The sequence below is a fragment of the Haliotis asinina genome, chromosome 16 (genome assembly GCF_037392515.1).
Source record: "Haliotis asinina isolate JCU_RB_2024 chromosome 16, JCU_Hal_asi_v2, whole genome shotgun sequence".
In the NCBI taxonomy this organism is placed as follows: domain Eukaryota; kingdom Metazoa; phylum Mollusca; class Gastropoda; order Lepetellida; family Haliotidae; genus Haliotis; species Haliotis asinina.
The window spans coordinates 1,448,083-1,461,183 of record NC_090295.1 but is presented as its reverse complement, the minus strand read 5'-3'; the positions used below and the strand labels follow the sequence as shown (position 1 = coordinate 1,461,183).

General features: G+C 39.3%; 2 protein-coding genes across 2 annotated transcripts in view; one reads left to right on the top strand and one right to left on the bottom strand.

Annotated features, from left to right (window-relative positions):
* Positions 1 to 3,874, top strand: part of LOC137268035 (solute carrier family 25 member 36-like) — a 31,250-nt gene extending 27,376 nt beyond the window's left edge. Inside the window, exons 5-7 of the mRNA XM_067802535.1 lie at positions 719 to 785; positions 1,941 to 2,206; positions 2,575 to 3,874. Coding sequence (XP_067658636.1) covers positions 719 to 785; positions 1,941 to 2,206; positions 2,575 to 2,780 — 539 coding nt within the window. The 3' untranslated portion in view covers positions 2,781 to 3,874. The remainder of the gene's footprint in view (positions 1 to 718; positions 786 to 1,940; positions 2,207 to 2,574) is intronic.
* Positions 3,875 to 6,953: 3,079 nt separating this feature from the next.
* LOC137268162 (protein Spindly-A-like) overlaps positions 6,954 to 13,101 on the bottom strand; it is a 47,079-nt gene continuing 40,931 nt past the window's right edge. The window contains exons 10-11 of the mRNA XM_067802691.1: positions 11,935 to 12,119; positions 6,954 to 9,429 (exon numbers count right to left, since the gene is read on the bottom strand). Coding sequence (XP_067658792.1) covers positions 8,996 to 9,429; positions 11,935 to 12,119 — 619 coding nt within the window. The 3' untranslated portion in view covers positions 6,954 to 8,995. The remainder of the gene's footprint in view (positions 9,430 to 11,934; positions 12,120 to 13,101) is intronic.

Below are 13,101 nucleotides of genomic sequence, written 5' to 3'. Positions count from 1 at the left end.
GGTTTGCCACTAGGTATAGCTGAAGTTATAGTTTGCCACTAGCTATAGCTGAAGTTATGGTTTGCCACTAGGTATAGCTGAAGTTATGGTTTGCCACTAGGTATAGCTGAAGTTATGGTTTGCCACTAGGTATAGCTGAAGTTATGGTTTGCCACTAGGTATAGCTGAAGTTATGGTTTGCCACTAGGTATAGTTTTGTCCCTGAAAACCTTCCATGTTACAGTTACCTTTCATGCATTAATCACTGTGTAATCCAGTCCCTGTATATTTCCATTTGATAACATAAAGTGGGAAAAACATTTCAGTCATTTTCATGTCAAACATCTCCAGATATGATAAAAAGAAGGTGGAGAGGTAGCATAGTGGTTTAAGTAATTGCTCGTCACACGGAAGACCCGAATTCAATTCCCCACATGGGTACAATGTGTGAAACCCGTTTCTGGTTTTCCCTGCCGTGATATAGCTGGAATATTGCTAAAAATGATATAAAACCATACTCAGTCACTCGAAGATATGAGAGTTCATAAATATGCCATTGGCTGCGAATTTGATTTACATGAAAAAGTTTTGGAAATATGATGCAATAATAATTGCTTTCTGTGAGAGAGAAACATAAGTGGTGTAAGCTTTCGCTGATTATGTAGATATTTGCATATCTGGAAAGTTTGATAAGTTGATTTGGTCAGTAATTGATGGACTGTCTATTCTTGCACTGCAGGTTTTTGTGCCAGTACTGCTACCAACCCAATATGGTTTGTGAAGACGAGGCTACAGCTAGATCAGAAGTGAGTAGAACTACCTCAGTCATTTACATTTTGTAGAGACATTAGTTAAGATCACTTTCAGTATTGTGAAGTACATCACTAACGTGATAGTATTTCATAATGGAGGCAGGGTCCTGTTGTACAAAGCATTTTTGAAGCTAAGGCTAAGACAAATCAAAACCCATTTTGCATCGGATGACAGTTTATCTTTAAATGTTATCATCATCATTTTTACTAGTCTGATTACGTTAAAGGGATTAACGTTTTAGGAAATATATACTGTTTAGTAATCTTCCCAGTGTTAGCCAGGGCATATGCAACAGATATGGCTGCCCAGTCTTAGGGAGTGTCAGGAAGCCCAGTCCTGCTGCCTGAAGATAAAATACTGTCCTGGTGGCTTTGTTGACAGTGGTCTCTAATCAATAAGTGACATACTTTTTGTCGTACTTGTTACCTGCTCATGTTTTGTGCCACGTGAGAGGAAACTGAGATCACTAAATAGGTTTCCTTTTTCCGATGATCTGTCAGTATGTTTGATTTGTGGAACACATAACCTGTCATACTTGGCTGTTAATGGTAATTTGTCTTAGGTGGTATGTGACGGCAGTATTTTTCACTTTGGGTTAAAAGCTTCTCTGTTTTTTGTTTTTTTAATATTTGTAACTATTGTGCAAAATGAATGTCACTTGTGTATATTGTGTAATAAATACCACGATTTGGGTGTTTTGGACTTCTATCTGGCTCCTAAGAAATATTGTTTAAGAAATTTTTAACTTAAATTTAAGCCAAAATTAGGGGCAGCTAAACTGATAACTATTGAGAGGGAGTGCAGAAGTCTGAAATCCCGAGTTGAGTTAAGCTTGTTTAAGACAGTATCATTCTGTATTTAAACTAAATCTGAAGATGCTATTGAGTCTGCTTTAAAGCAAATAAATTTTTGGAAGGCAGCTACAGATAACCGAATGAGAAAATGTGTGAGACCTGCTGGACTTTCAAGATGTTGTGATGTTTCTTAACATACAATCATTTTATTGAGATGACAACATATTAAGATGAAGTGATCATCCATAATGTCTTGTCATCTATAGCACCAACTTCTAGTATGCCACTGAAACAAATCATCTTATTATATGTCGTATCTAGACCCAGGTTAAGAAACATGACTTCCTGTTTCAGACGAGAGGGGAGCCTGTCATGGCGGAAGTGCATCCGTGTAATCTACGAGGAACATGGTGTGAGAGGGTTCTACAAAGGCATCACAGCATCATACTTTGGCGTGACCGAGACTGTCATTCACTTCCTCATCTACGAGTCTTTGAAAGCCCAATTCATGAAGAATGACCCCCCTGAGTGCAACGGAACTGGAATCTCATGTCTGTTGAAGTACATGACAGCTGGAGCCATCTCTAAAACATGTGCCACAACCATAGCATACCCTCATGGTGAGTTGTAGAGTCCCTAGCCCTAACTGCAATGTTAGAGCCCTAAATGGAGCAAGTCAGATTTCCTCTGGTTCTTCCATCTCACTGCGGTGTCTTTTTAATTTAAATGAGTTTGTCAAAACTATACATATTCAGAGACTAAGCATCAAGGTGAGTTGCTGAACACGGGATGGTCTTGAGGGGTTTGGAGGAGAGGTGGATATCACAGAAATTTGGCAGAGGATTCAGCATTAATGTCTAAAGATTCTTTACTAAAAACAACGTACATGAAACACATTTTTTGTCACAATATCATGTGGCTGGAATTACTAAACTTTGTAAAACATGCTATTTGCAAAGGTTTGTAATATGAAGTATATTTATTACAGAGGTTGCCAGGACTCGACTACGGCAAGAAGGCAGGAAGTATCGCACGTTCGTCCAGACTATTCTGTTGGTAGCCAGGGAGGAGGGTCACACAGGGTTATACCGTGGCCTCGTCACACAGCTCGTCCGACAAATCCCAAACACTGCAATCATGATGGCTACATATGAACTTATTGTACATCTCCTCTCAAAAGACAAGACCAGCTAGCTGCTTCACTCTCAACACGGAACATTCAACAGATGTGACTACACGGTCCAGTCCAGACATTTCATCAGGATCATCGATGGAGAAGACATTCGGCAGTTTCGCCACATCATTCCAGATGAATCTAAATCTAGTTCTGAACCCAGAGCCAGTCAGAATAAAAGATCTGAGTTCATGTTCTCAACACAGAATCTGTTCTGGAGGCATAGAGAAGTTTCGAGTAAGGGATAATCTCTGTTGTCCTGTAGATTTGAAACTGAACATTTTCGTTTGCACACACCACTGCCAGCTTGCCCTGGATGAGTGTGTGAGATCATTCCATGAGATGAGCTTCATCATGGTGAACATGTTGGTGCTGCAGCAGTCTTTCGACTTGTTCCACTGATGACTACTTCCAGCTGACAATGTATCAGTCATATCATTTCACCAGGTTTCCATGTAAAAAATCATTTTCAACAGCTTTATCTAAATCCTTTGGATTTTTTTATTGATACCAAAAGATTAGTAGGGAACTTTTACCCAAGAATTCCATGTTGGTAAAAAATCAGGTGATTCAAAGCAAATTTATGAATATAAAAACTAATTCTACTTGCAATATTCATATTTGTGGCACAGTTGTTTCCAGCTAGTGTTTTATATGTACATGAGTACTTGTGATGATGTACATATTTTGTTGGATATGAAAGATGTAAATATGTGTGAGTGAGTGTATGAGTGAGGGGGGGCACTTTGTCAACCATTGGGGTCATTTCCATCAGAAATGTCAAAAATACTTACGAAAAGTATGAAAATAAAAAAAAAAATATGCAACTTTTCAACAAAAAAATTCAGACAACAGATCATCAAAAGTGTGTTGAGTGAAAACAAGAGGGGGAAGAAAAAAACAGAAACAGAATCTTTAAGATGATACAAGTTTCTCAAGATTTTTGTTAAGGAAGTTTTCCAGGAATTTTTGTGCAGGTTTCCATACTTGAGAAGTGTTGATATTTCAGGATGGTGTGCAGTATCTTCTAGCAGCAGTGCTTTTTTGTAAATGGTAGATAGTTTCTCAGGTGTAAATAAGTGTACATATTTTGTGAATAAAACACTCGAGTTAAGATGTTGTGACTTGTTGACTTTAATTATGGTTGCCTTGTTTAATGTGGACAGTTTGGCATTTAACTTGTATTAGAAAAGTGTGAAAAGCAGGTTGAAACATTTGTTGATGGATCTGTCCTTGTGATGATCTCTCGTCATCAGAGCACAGTGTGTGGACAGTTTGGTCAGTGATGACATTTATGATGACCAAGCATCTTGCTAATCAGGTTTTTCTCAAGCCTGTTGAAGCAGCCTCAGAATATGGCGCAACTGTCAGCCTTGCCATGATGGAGATGATTTATCAGCCTCTTGCCATTGCTTGATTTACATGCCTTAAAAGGTACTGGCAAACAAGGATAAGTTGCACCAGTGCAGAGAATGCGTTTACGAGAAGTTGGCAGTGCATGGCAATAAGCAAATCCAATTGGTTTGTGAAAGGTAGAGCAAGTGTGTCTTGTGTGGTCGGTGTAGCAGTTGATTGCTCGCAATAGGAAGTTCTGGGTCGGGTCAGTGCTCAACTCATCCTTGCTTGTCAGTAAACCAACCATCTTTAGTGATGGTGATATTCTCCTATCACAATAGTGCCTTCATTGATGTGATCTCCACATGGGATGAGGCTGCAAAGTCAAACAAGTGGTTGATGGCATGATCACTCTGACTTTTCACCTGCCTCAGTGTTTCTACAGGCCTATGCAGTTTTCAATAAGCATGCCATTATCATTTAAACTGCTCAATAGACAGTGAAACAAGTGATTCCGAACTCTGTCATGTCTTCTGTGATAAGTCAGTGGTGCCACCCACTGCTAAAGATCCAGGTTAGAATTGATTTTCAGATGACTTGGCTGACATGCAATCATATCCCAATTGCGTAGGTTGATGCATATGTTGATCACTGGAAAGTCTGGTCCAGATCCGATTATTTCCTGACCTGTATAGCTGAAATAGTGGGGAATGAGGTGTTAAACAATAAATAACATACCAGGGCCATCAATAACCAACCCCACTGAGATGTTTCAGTGAGTGAGTCAGTCAGTTTTATTTTGTGCCACACTCAGCAATATTCCATGTAAATGGCGGGGATAATCTGGATTGAATCTGGACCTGACAATCCAGTGATCAACAGCAGAAGTATTGATCTGCACAAAAGAGAACCGATGACATGTCAGCAAGCCTGACCACCCGATCCCATAAGTCACCTCATACAAGCACAATCTCCTTTTGTGGCAAGCATGGATTGCTGAAGGCCTATTTTACCCCGGACCTTCAGGGGTCAGAGATTCTTCAGGGATTGCCGAATCCTAAAATCTGCTTGCAAAATGAGAGAAATATTATTACAAAATTTGAGAATTTAGACACAAAGACAACATTGTGATAACGGATAAAAGATAGGATGATAACAGATTATGTGGGACACCAGAAATGTATTTCACATGTACCCATGTGGAGAATCAAACTTGGGAGTTGGGCATGACGAGCAAGTGTTTAACCTCTTAGATACCCCATCACCCTAGTCCCTATGGTCAAATTCCATTCATATGTTTTTGCTCATAACATTTTCCCAATGAATACCCTGAAATTGTTGTAACTGCAAAAATTAACTTCTTATACTCAGAACTGCACATATATTGATGTCAAGTAACAATGACAGTGAAATCAAGGTATGTAAAAAGTCAGACAATTAATTCAGAGGATAATTTAGACCATCTTCCAGACAGACAAAATAATGCACAATGCATTGTAGGGACTTATACATGCATTAACAACAGCTGTTGTATCATATGAACAGTAGTATCAGGTTGCCAGACAGTAATGCACTGTTAAATGCTTCATTTAGCAATATTCCAGTTATATTATAATAATTAGTCCATTTATATTGGATTAAATCCACACCAGCAGCATGCCCATAGCACAGGATTATTATTACCAACTGTTATAAACTCACACTGCCTGTGAGGTGCAAGGAATTTAATAGTCACCTGACTTATCCCACCGGGTGCCCATTTCCTGCTGGGTGAACAGATGCAATTTTGAATGAACTCACTTGCCTAAGGTGAGACAACATGTGTCACGTGTTTTGTTGACTAAAGTCCAGAGCTGCTAAACACAGTCATCCATTCAGGGACTCTCCGATCAACGTTTGATTCTAAAAACCAATGAATTGCAATCTTACCCCAAAACTATAAACATACTGTAAATAAATATCAAATATTGAGACGCTGATCATAATCAAAACATCATACCAACTCTGTGAGGTTTTCGCAGAATTGTCATCCTAAAAATTGAAAAAGTTGTTTAACAAACTATTATTAAAATATTGACACAGTTCACAGTTACAAGGGAATAATAAGGGAGGATTACAGAGAAAGGGACGGCCAGGTGTTTTGAGAAGTACATACACCCAGCACTTAATGTTTGAACAGATGCTTTCCCCCAGGCCTATTGGAGGCCGGTGCTTAGTTGACTGAGTGAGTTTAGTTTTACGCCACACTTAGCAATATGCACATGTTAGAGACCAATGCTTATCAGAGGAAATATGGTATTCTTAAAATAGGTTGAATTTCTCATTGCTGGGTATCTGGTCTTCATTTGTGAATGCTTCCAACACTCCAACAATGTGATATGAAACAAAAGCCACGATCTAAATTCTCCAGGTATCAGCACTTGAATCAGCCAAAGCTCTCAGTCTGAACACAATATCACAACCAATCACATGTTGTGTGCACCAGGTCTAACACTGAATAGGATATTCCCTATATGAAGGTCAGGTGTGTGGATGAATGTCAGGTGTGTAGATGAATGTCAGGTGTGTAGATGAATGTCAGGTTTGTAGATGAATGTCAGGTGTGTAGATGAATGTCAGGTGTGTAGATGAATGGTTAGGTGTGCTCAATGAAAGCATAAATACACAAAAGTACACTGATCTATTATTCTATTATAATGTCAACCATGGAATTAACACAAAGATGTTGAAAAACAAGAAGATTCAACTCAGCACAGAAAGCCACTGAGTCCTTCAACAGGTGACTAAAACATAATTTACCATCACTTATCATTCCATATTATCAGTATAAGAAATAAACCAACAACAATTTGCTATTATTTTATATTTTAATATATAGAACTTCTTTGGCTGTGTATACATTAAAATGGAACATACACATACATTCTTCAAGTCAGTGACTGACATGATCTTTCTTTGAGAGAGACCTGGGCCTAGATTTTCAAAGCTCTCTTTGCACTAAGATAGTCATTAGTTAATGTCGCAAGTACCATACATTCACACTAACTTACAACTATCTTAGCGCTGAATACTTCGAAAATCTAGGCCCTGAAGGGGTCGGTTATGATGGAAGGGAGGTAACTCTACAAAAGTTTTCTGTTCACTTCAAACTTGGCTCATGTACAACCAAATAGCAAACTTAACTAAGGGAGGTAACTCTTCTTGGATACCATTTCCTCTGCTCTGTTCAAAACCTTGAAGTGTTTGAATATTTAACACCGTGACCAGTTCCACCCATGAATGAGAACCGTATTCAAAGATATTTTACCTCCATTGTGAAATAAAGATTACCTTTTTTTCAAAACAACATGAAACATGCATTAAAGTTACAGTTGGCTAAAACTTAGTAAAAGTTTGGTAATTGTCACATAAATTCAGTCTGCGATGCCAGCTTGAGTAGTCTGCAATGGAGATTTGCAGGTTAATGGTCCTCACCTCCACACTCATAATAAATGAAACATCAAATCAAAATTTAGAAAATATTTTTCTTATTGTCGTGTTTGTCAGATGAAGACATAAACAAATGATGCAGTTTCCTGACTGGAACTACACTGTAAGCAACATACCAGCTGAATCATGTCTCGACAGAAAGTAGTGTCCATTATCTTGTTCCTGGTAAAGACCTATGCCTGTTCTGTGTGCACAATGTCACATGACTGTACCTCATTGCAAACCATTAAAGTTTTGGGGTGGTGTTTATGATTACAATCAATAATTACTGATCCAGGACTCCAGATAGAGGACACCCATATCGGCATATGTACAGGTATAATATATATGCACCATCCAGGAGGAGATACACACCACAGCAATACTGTATAGTCTTAGAATCATTTATAAACACATTTATCTCAATATCTGAAAAAGTATTGTCCTGTTGTTTACTGACCTCTTTACACATGTGAGTGAGTGAGTTTAGTTTCATGTCGCACTCAGCAATTTTCCAGCTATATGGCAGCAGTCTGTAATAGAGTTTGGACCAGACAATCCAGTGATCAACAACATGTGCATCGATCTGTGCAATTGAGAACCGATGACCTGTGTCAGCAATCCTGACCACCCGATCCCGTTCGTCACCTCTAACGACAAGAACAGTTGCCTTTTATGGCAAGCATGGGTTGCTGAAGGCCTTTTCTACCCCGGGGACCTTCACTGGTCACACAAGAGTAGCAATGCTTTGGTGCATATATAAAACGAAACACAAGATAATTAGAATGAAAAGATATTCCATTCATAACTCTAAATGTACTCTTAAATTTTTACAGTACTCCTAAATTGAAAAAACAAGGTGATGAAAAATGATCTGAATCCCTGACTGATCAATTATTGAGTTTAAATTATCTATCTGCATATTGTAAGTGATAACCATACATGTTGTTGACAATCGTTGCCAACAGATGCAGTGGCCAAGCAGGACATTGGAGTGATGGAGCCAAGCTACACTGGCATGTAAACCAGCAGCAGTTGTACAACTCCATCACCAAAGGTGATCGCCACACCCATACTTAAATACATAGTCAATGTGCCAAGGCATTTTTGCACATCAGCACCCAGGGTTTAATTGTGTTCTTTCACTCTGAATGACAAAAGCAGCCCATGTTCCTTTTCCCATATATATAAAATACAATGTAGATTGTTACAGGGATGGCAACAGGAAAATATATTTTCAGCTGAATACTAAATATTGTCATTGAATGGGGGATTCAGAAATAGAAACACTGGAAACCTGCAGATCAGCATAAAATTGCCATCCATGTTGTTATAAGTAGCCCAGTCCTGAATTTGCTGACACTAGACTTGACAGACATACCAGAAAGTTGGTACCAGGACATTCCCACTAAAATCAACATCACAAGGAATATCATTGTTGTTTACACTCATGGACTTGTTCAGGTTTTGACCATTTCACTTCTGTGACAACCCGACCTACTTTGGGTTTCCCACCTTCCTTCCTTCCCGGCTTTTCTTCATCCATTAGGGCTGTTTGTTCCTTCTTTCCTTCTGGGTTGACCACAGTAACATCATCACAGAGAGAAACGCACCTTTCACCAGGGAGTTTTACTGATGTGCACTTCTTTCCGAGCTGATCATCATGTGACGTCACATTCTCTCTGTGGCTGTTTACCAGCACACTTTTGTTCCCAGTCCTTTTCAAGAGGGAGGAAGCGTCCAGACCTTCAACGCCATGACTTTCGCGGATGTTCATTTTCTCCTCTTCGGTCTCATCCTCAGAGTTGTCCAATGGAATCTTCTCCTTTTTGAAAACCATTCCACATTTCTTCTTCTTTATCTTCTCTGCAAGTAAATCCACATTAAGAAATACAGTGAGTGAATGAGTAGGTGGGTTTAGCAATATTCCAGCAATATCACAGCAGGGACACCAGAAATGGGTTTTACACATTGTCCAAATTAAGAACTAGAAACAACCTTACTGGGTTATCGAACACCTGTCAGCTAGGCCAGTTTATGAGCAGTGGGTGCATGCGAGAATGATCCAAATCATAGTGACAGGGGGATCTAGTTACCACCATTGACATTGTTTCACAGTAGTTGGGGTCCTGTTAACTGAAATAATCGAAGACTGGTCGCAGTGACTAAACAATCAAGCAATTGTTCATGTTTTCTCACCATCGAACACAAACAGCTTTGGAACTCTTGTTTGCATTAACAATATTTTTCACCAAAATGGTTATATCTGTTAGTGTTACATTTCATAAACACTACAATCAAGTTAAAAGGCATGACTGAATTTATCTCACAGACTCCAGAAAATGTCTGCAACTTGCATACTAGTCATCCTTTAAAGATGTGAAATTTGCAAAAGCATTTTGTGCAATTCATAAAACAAAACCCTAAAGAATTTTTTCGTTATTCTTTTTTTTTTAAGCAATAAGAAACACTACACAAAAAAACGATGAATGGCGTGAACCAGTTATTTTCAATGAGTGATCTGCTATAATGAAGTAATTCATCAATCATGAGATTGTAACCAATTCCCAACACTATCCCACAGCAGAGGCTGCTGGTCCTCACTACTGGAACACCAACCTAACAGGCATTCTCATTACCTTTCACAATGGCAATAAGGCCAGAGTTCGAAATACCCACTGGCCTCCTAACCCATTCCTTGTAAATATCTACTCGGGACAGTCCCTTGCCTGACTAGCTTGTGAATTTTCATGGGGTCATTTTGTACATATATCAATGTTCATCATACTAGCAGCACAATGATGAAACCCTTGCACTTTTGGACTAGTGAATTATTTTGTGGGCTTGTAACTTTCAGGCATAGCTAACCTGACTGGCCGGCAAAATCAGGAAACTACTTAGAACACTGAATACGACTGCTACAAAACTTGTGTGTCTTTGTGTTACACTGTTCTGATTGTCTTACATACAGTACCCTGGACAAATGCTAAGCCTCTGAATGTACACATTTTCTATTGTAACCAATAAACCCATCTAAACTGAAAATGAGCCCAAGTGAGAGGGGAAATTCAGAACCTGAGGAAATCTAGCCATGCTCCACATAGACCTTTATCATGGCTGGGAGGGCTAGGCAGTAGGGAGAAGAATGAGGCTCAGGGACTGGGAGACAGACTACCAGAGATTTCTTTAATGCACTCTTCATATCAACTCACGTTATAATTCTTAAGTTAAAAGGTTTCCTCAAATGCTGGAATGTGGGTTCAAGTAACCAAGAAAGTCATGGCCTGATCACTTTTATGAAAGCTAATTATAAGGTTTGATGACTTATACAAATAATGAATTGTGTGCTGGAGTTGTAAATAAGTGTGATGTATTGTGAGCTTTGTATCACGATACAATGCTGTATGGTCTCTTTACACCATTAATGGACACTTGTTCATACTGGAGTCTAAACGTGAGGCTGAAGACCCAAAAATGTCCCCTTTATACCTTTACAGCATTTGATATTATAATTAATATTGATTATATTATTCCTAAAAAGTTTTGTAAAGTGTATGTAAAGCTAACTTCCTTGATCAGCATTTGATATTATAATTAATATTGATTATATTATTCCTAAAAAGTTTTGTAAAGTGTATGTAAAGCTAACTTCCTTGATCTTAATCCAGGCACCAGGCACATTTGTTGTCTGTTAGCACTGGGTGGGGTGGGGTAGCCTAGGTGTTAGAGCGTTTGCTTTCACACTGAAATCTTGGGTTCGATTCCCCACATGGGTACATTGTCTGAAGCCCATTTCTGGTGTATACGGGGAATAATCCCAAGAGTACAACTACTAGTACATGTCTGACATGAATCACACACCATCAAGAAAACCCCAAACCTTCAGATCCTCAAGAGAATCTTCTTCCCTGTCGGCACCTGATTGTCAGTTGTGCATCAAATAGCGTCTTTTTCCCCCCAAGTCCATGTGCATGAACGCTGTCAGTAAACCTCCATCTTTCCATCAACAGCTCTCCAGACTCAGCCAATCAAAAAGGTGTGAGGAGAACAGTTTGTGGCCTCAGAGGTGGCAAAAATTGCTAGTGTACTCAGGTACACTATACCGGTCGATTTTCTTGTTAATTTATTAAACAAACAATATTATAAACAGTGAAGTGTCATCTGGACAACAGTACAAGGGTATATGACTGGGACATCAGGCAATGGGTTACCTCCAACCATGCAGCCTGATTAATGTCAAAATACACGATTATTACACAAATATTGTGTACTAGAATTATTACCAGTATTAAGGCAGAGATGAAACAGAGGAACAGATGAAACAGAGGGAGCATATTTCCAGGACTTATTGACTAGGATACTGATACTCACCAGGGTCATATTTCAGGAGAAGTTCTTCGTTCTGGAGGTAGAGTTTGACATTTTGTCTGTGGACTTTGGCTTTTTCCTCCTCCGCGGTAAAGATCTCCCTCTTCTGCTGCAAAACTTGGTTCTTGGAATCTAGGAGCAACATGTTGGTCACACGTAGCTCCTTGCCCATCTCGTCCAGCTCCTTCCTGAAACAGAGACAGCCTCTGGAGGTGAGTGTACAGGGTTGTAAAGGATTGTACTGGATTGGATAGAGTTGTATAGGTTGCACAGATTGTATGAGGGCAGTAGTGATTCAAATCAACAATGGATCAGCGTCTGGACAACCAGTGAAGTGACTGCACAATATGTCCTCTTCCATGAATGTGTCCACCTTCTACATGAGTCAGTTGCTTAAACACCGCTTTGAACAGTATTTCACTTACGAAGTGGCAAGTCAGCTTGTTTTGAGAGGAGAGCCTGAGTGGGTGAGTTTAGTTTTACTCCTCACTCAGCAATACTTCAGCCAGATGTCAGCAGACTGTAAATAATCAAGTCTGGACCAGACAAACCTGTGTGAGCACCGATCTATGCAACTGGAAACCAATGACATGTGTCAGCGAGCCTGACCACCTAAACTCATTGGTCGCCTCTTACAACAAGCATGTGTTACTGAAGATCAACTCTATTCCGGATCTTCACAGGTGGTGATGCATGCACTATGACAAGTTTCTGACATGTCCAAGGGATACAACACACCACAGTACATTGCAGTCTAAGTAAACCTATCCTCAGTACTTTTCGTTACACTCTACTACTAAGTCTAACAAAACCTTATGGGAGGTCGCGTTAGGTAACCTTTGAGATTGACCAATCAGAACACAGCTTACCAAATCGCGAAAGTGCACATTTGCATATACATTTTGAACTTTTTATCTCGGAAAGATTCATACCCAAACAATTCCGAATGCTATTTAGCGTACGCTTGCTTGCAGGTGATGCACACGGCGTACGTACCACCATGACAACGGTGAGTAAACAGTCACTGAAAATAGTGTTTTGGGCAATATTCAAGGATGTTTGTTATCTTGCAGTAATATTAGCTAATGGTAACCATGTCAACAAAAAACCCAAAGCGTATATACTGCAGGTCAAATAACTGTGTTATTTGCAGATTTGTGTTTGGGGAGA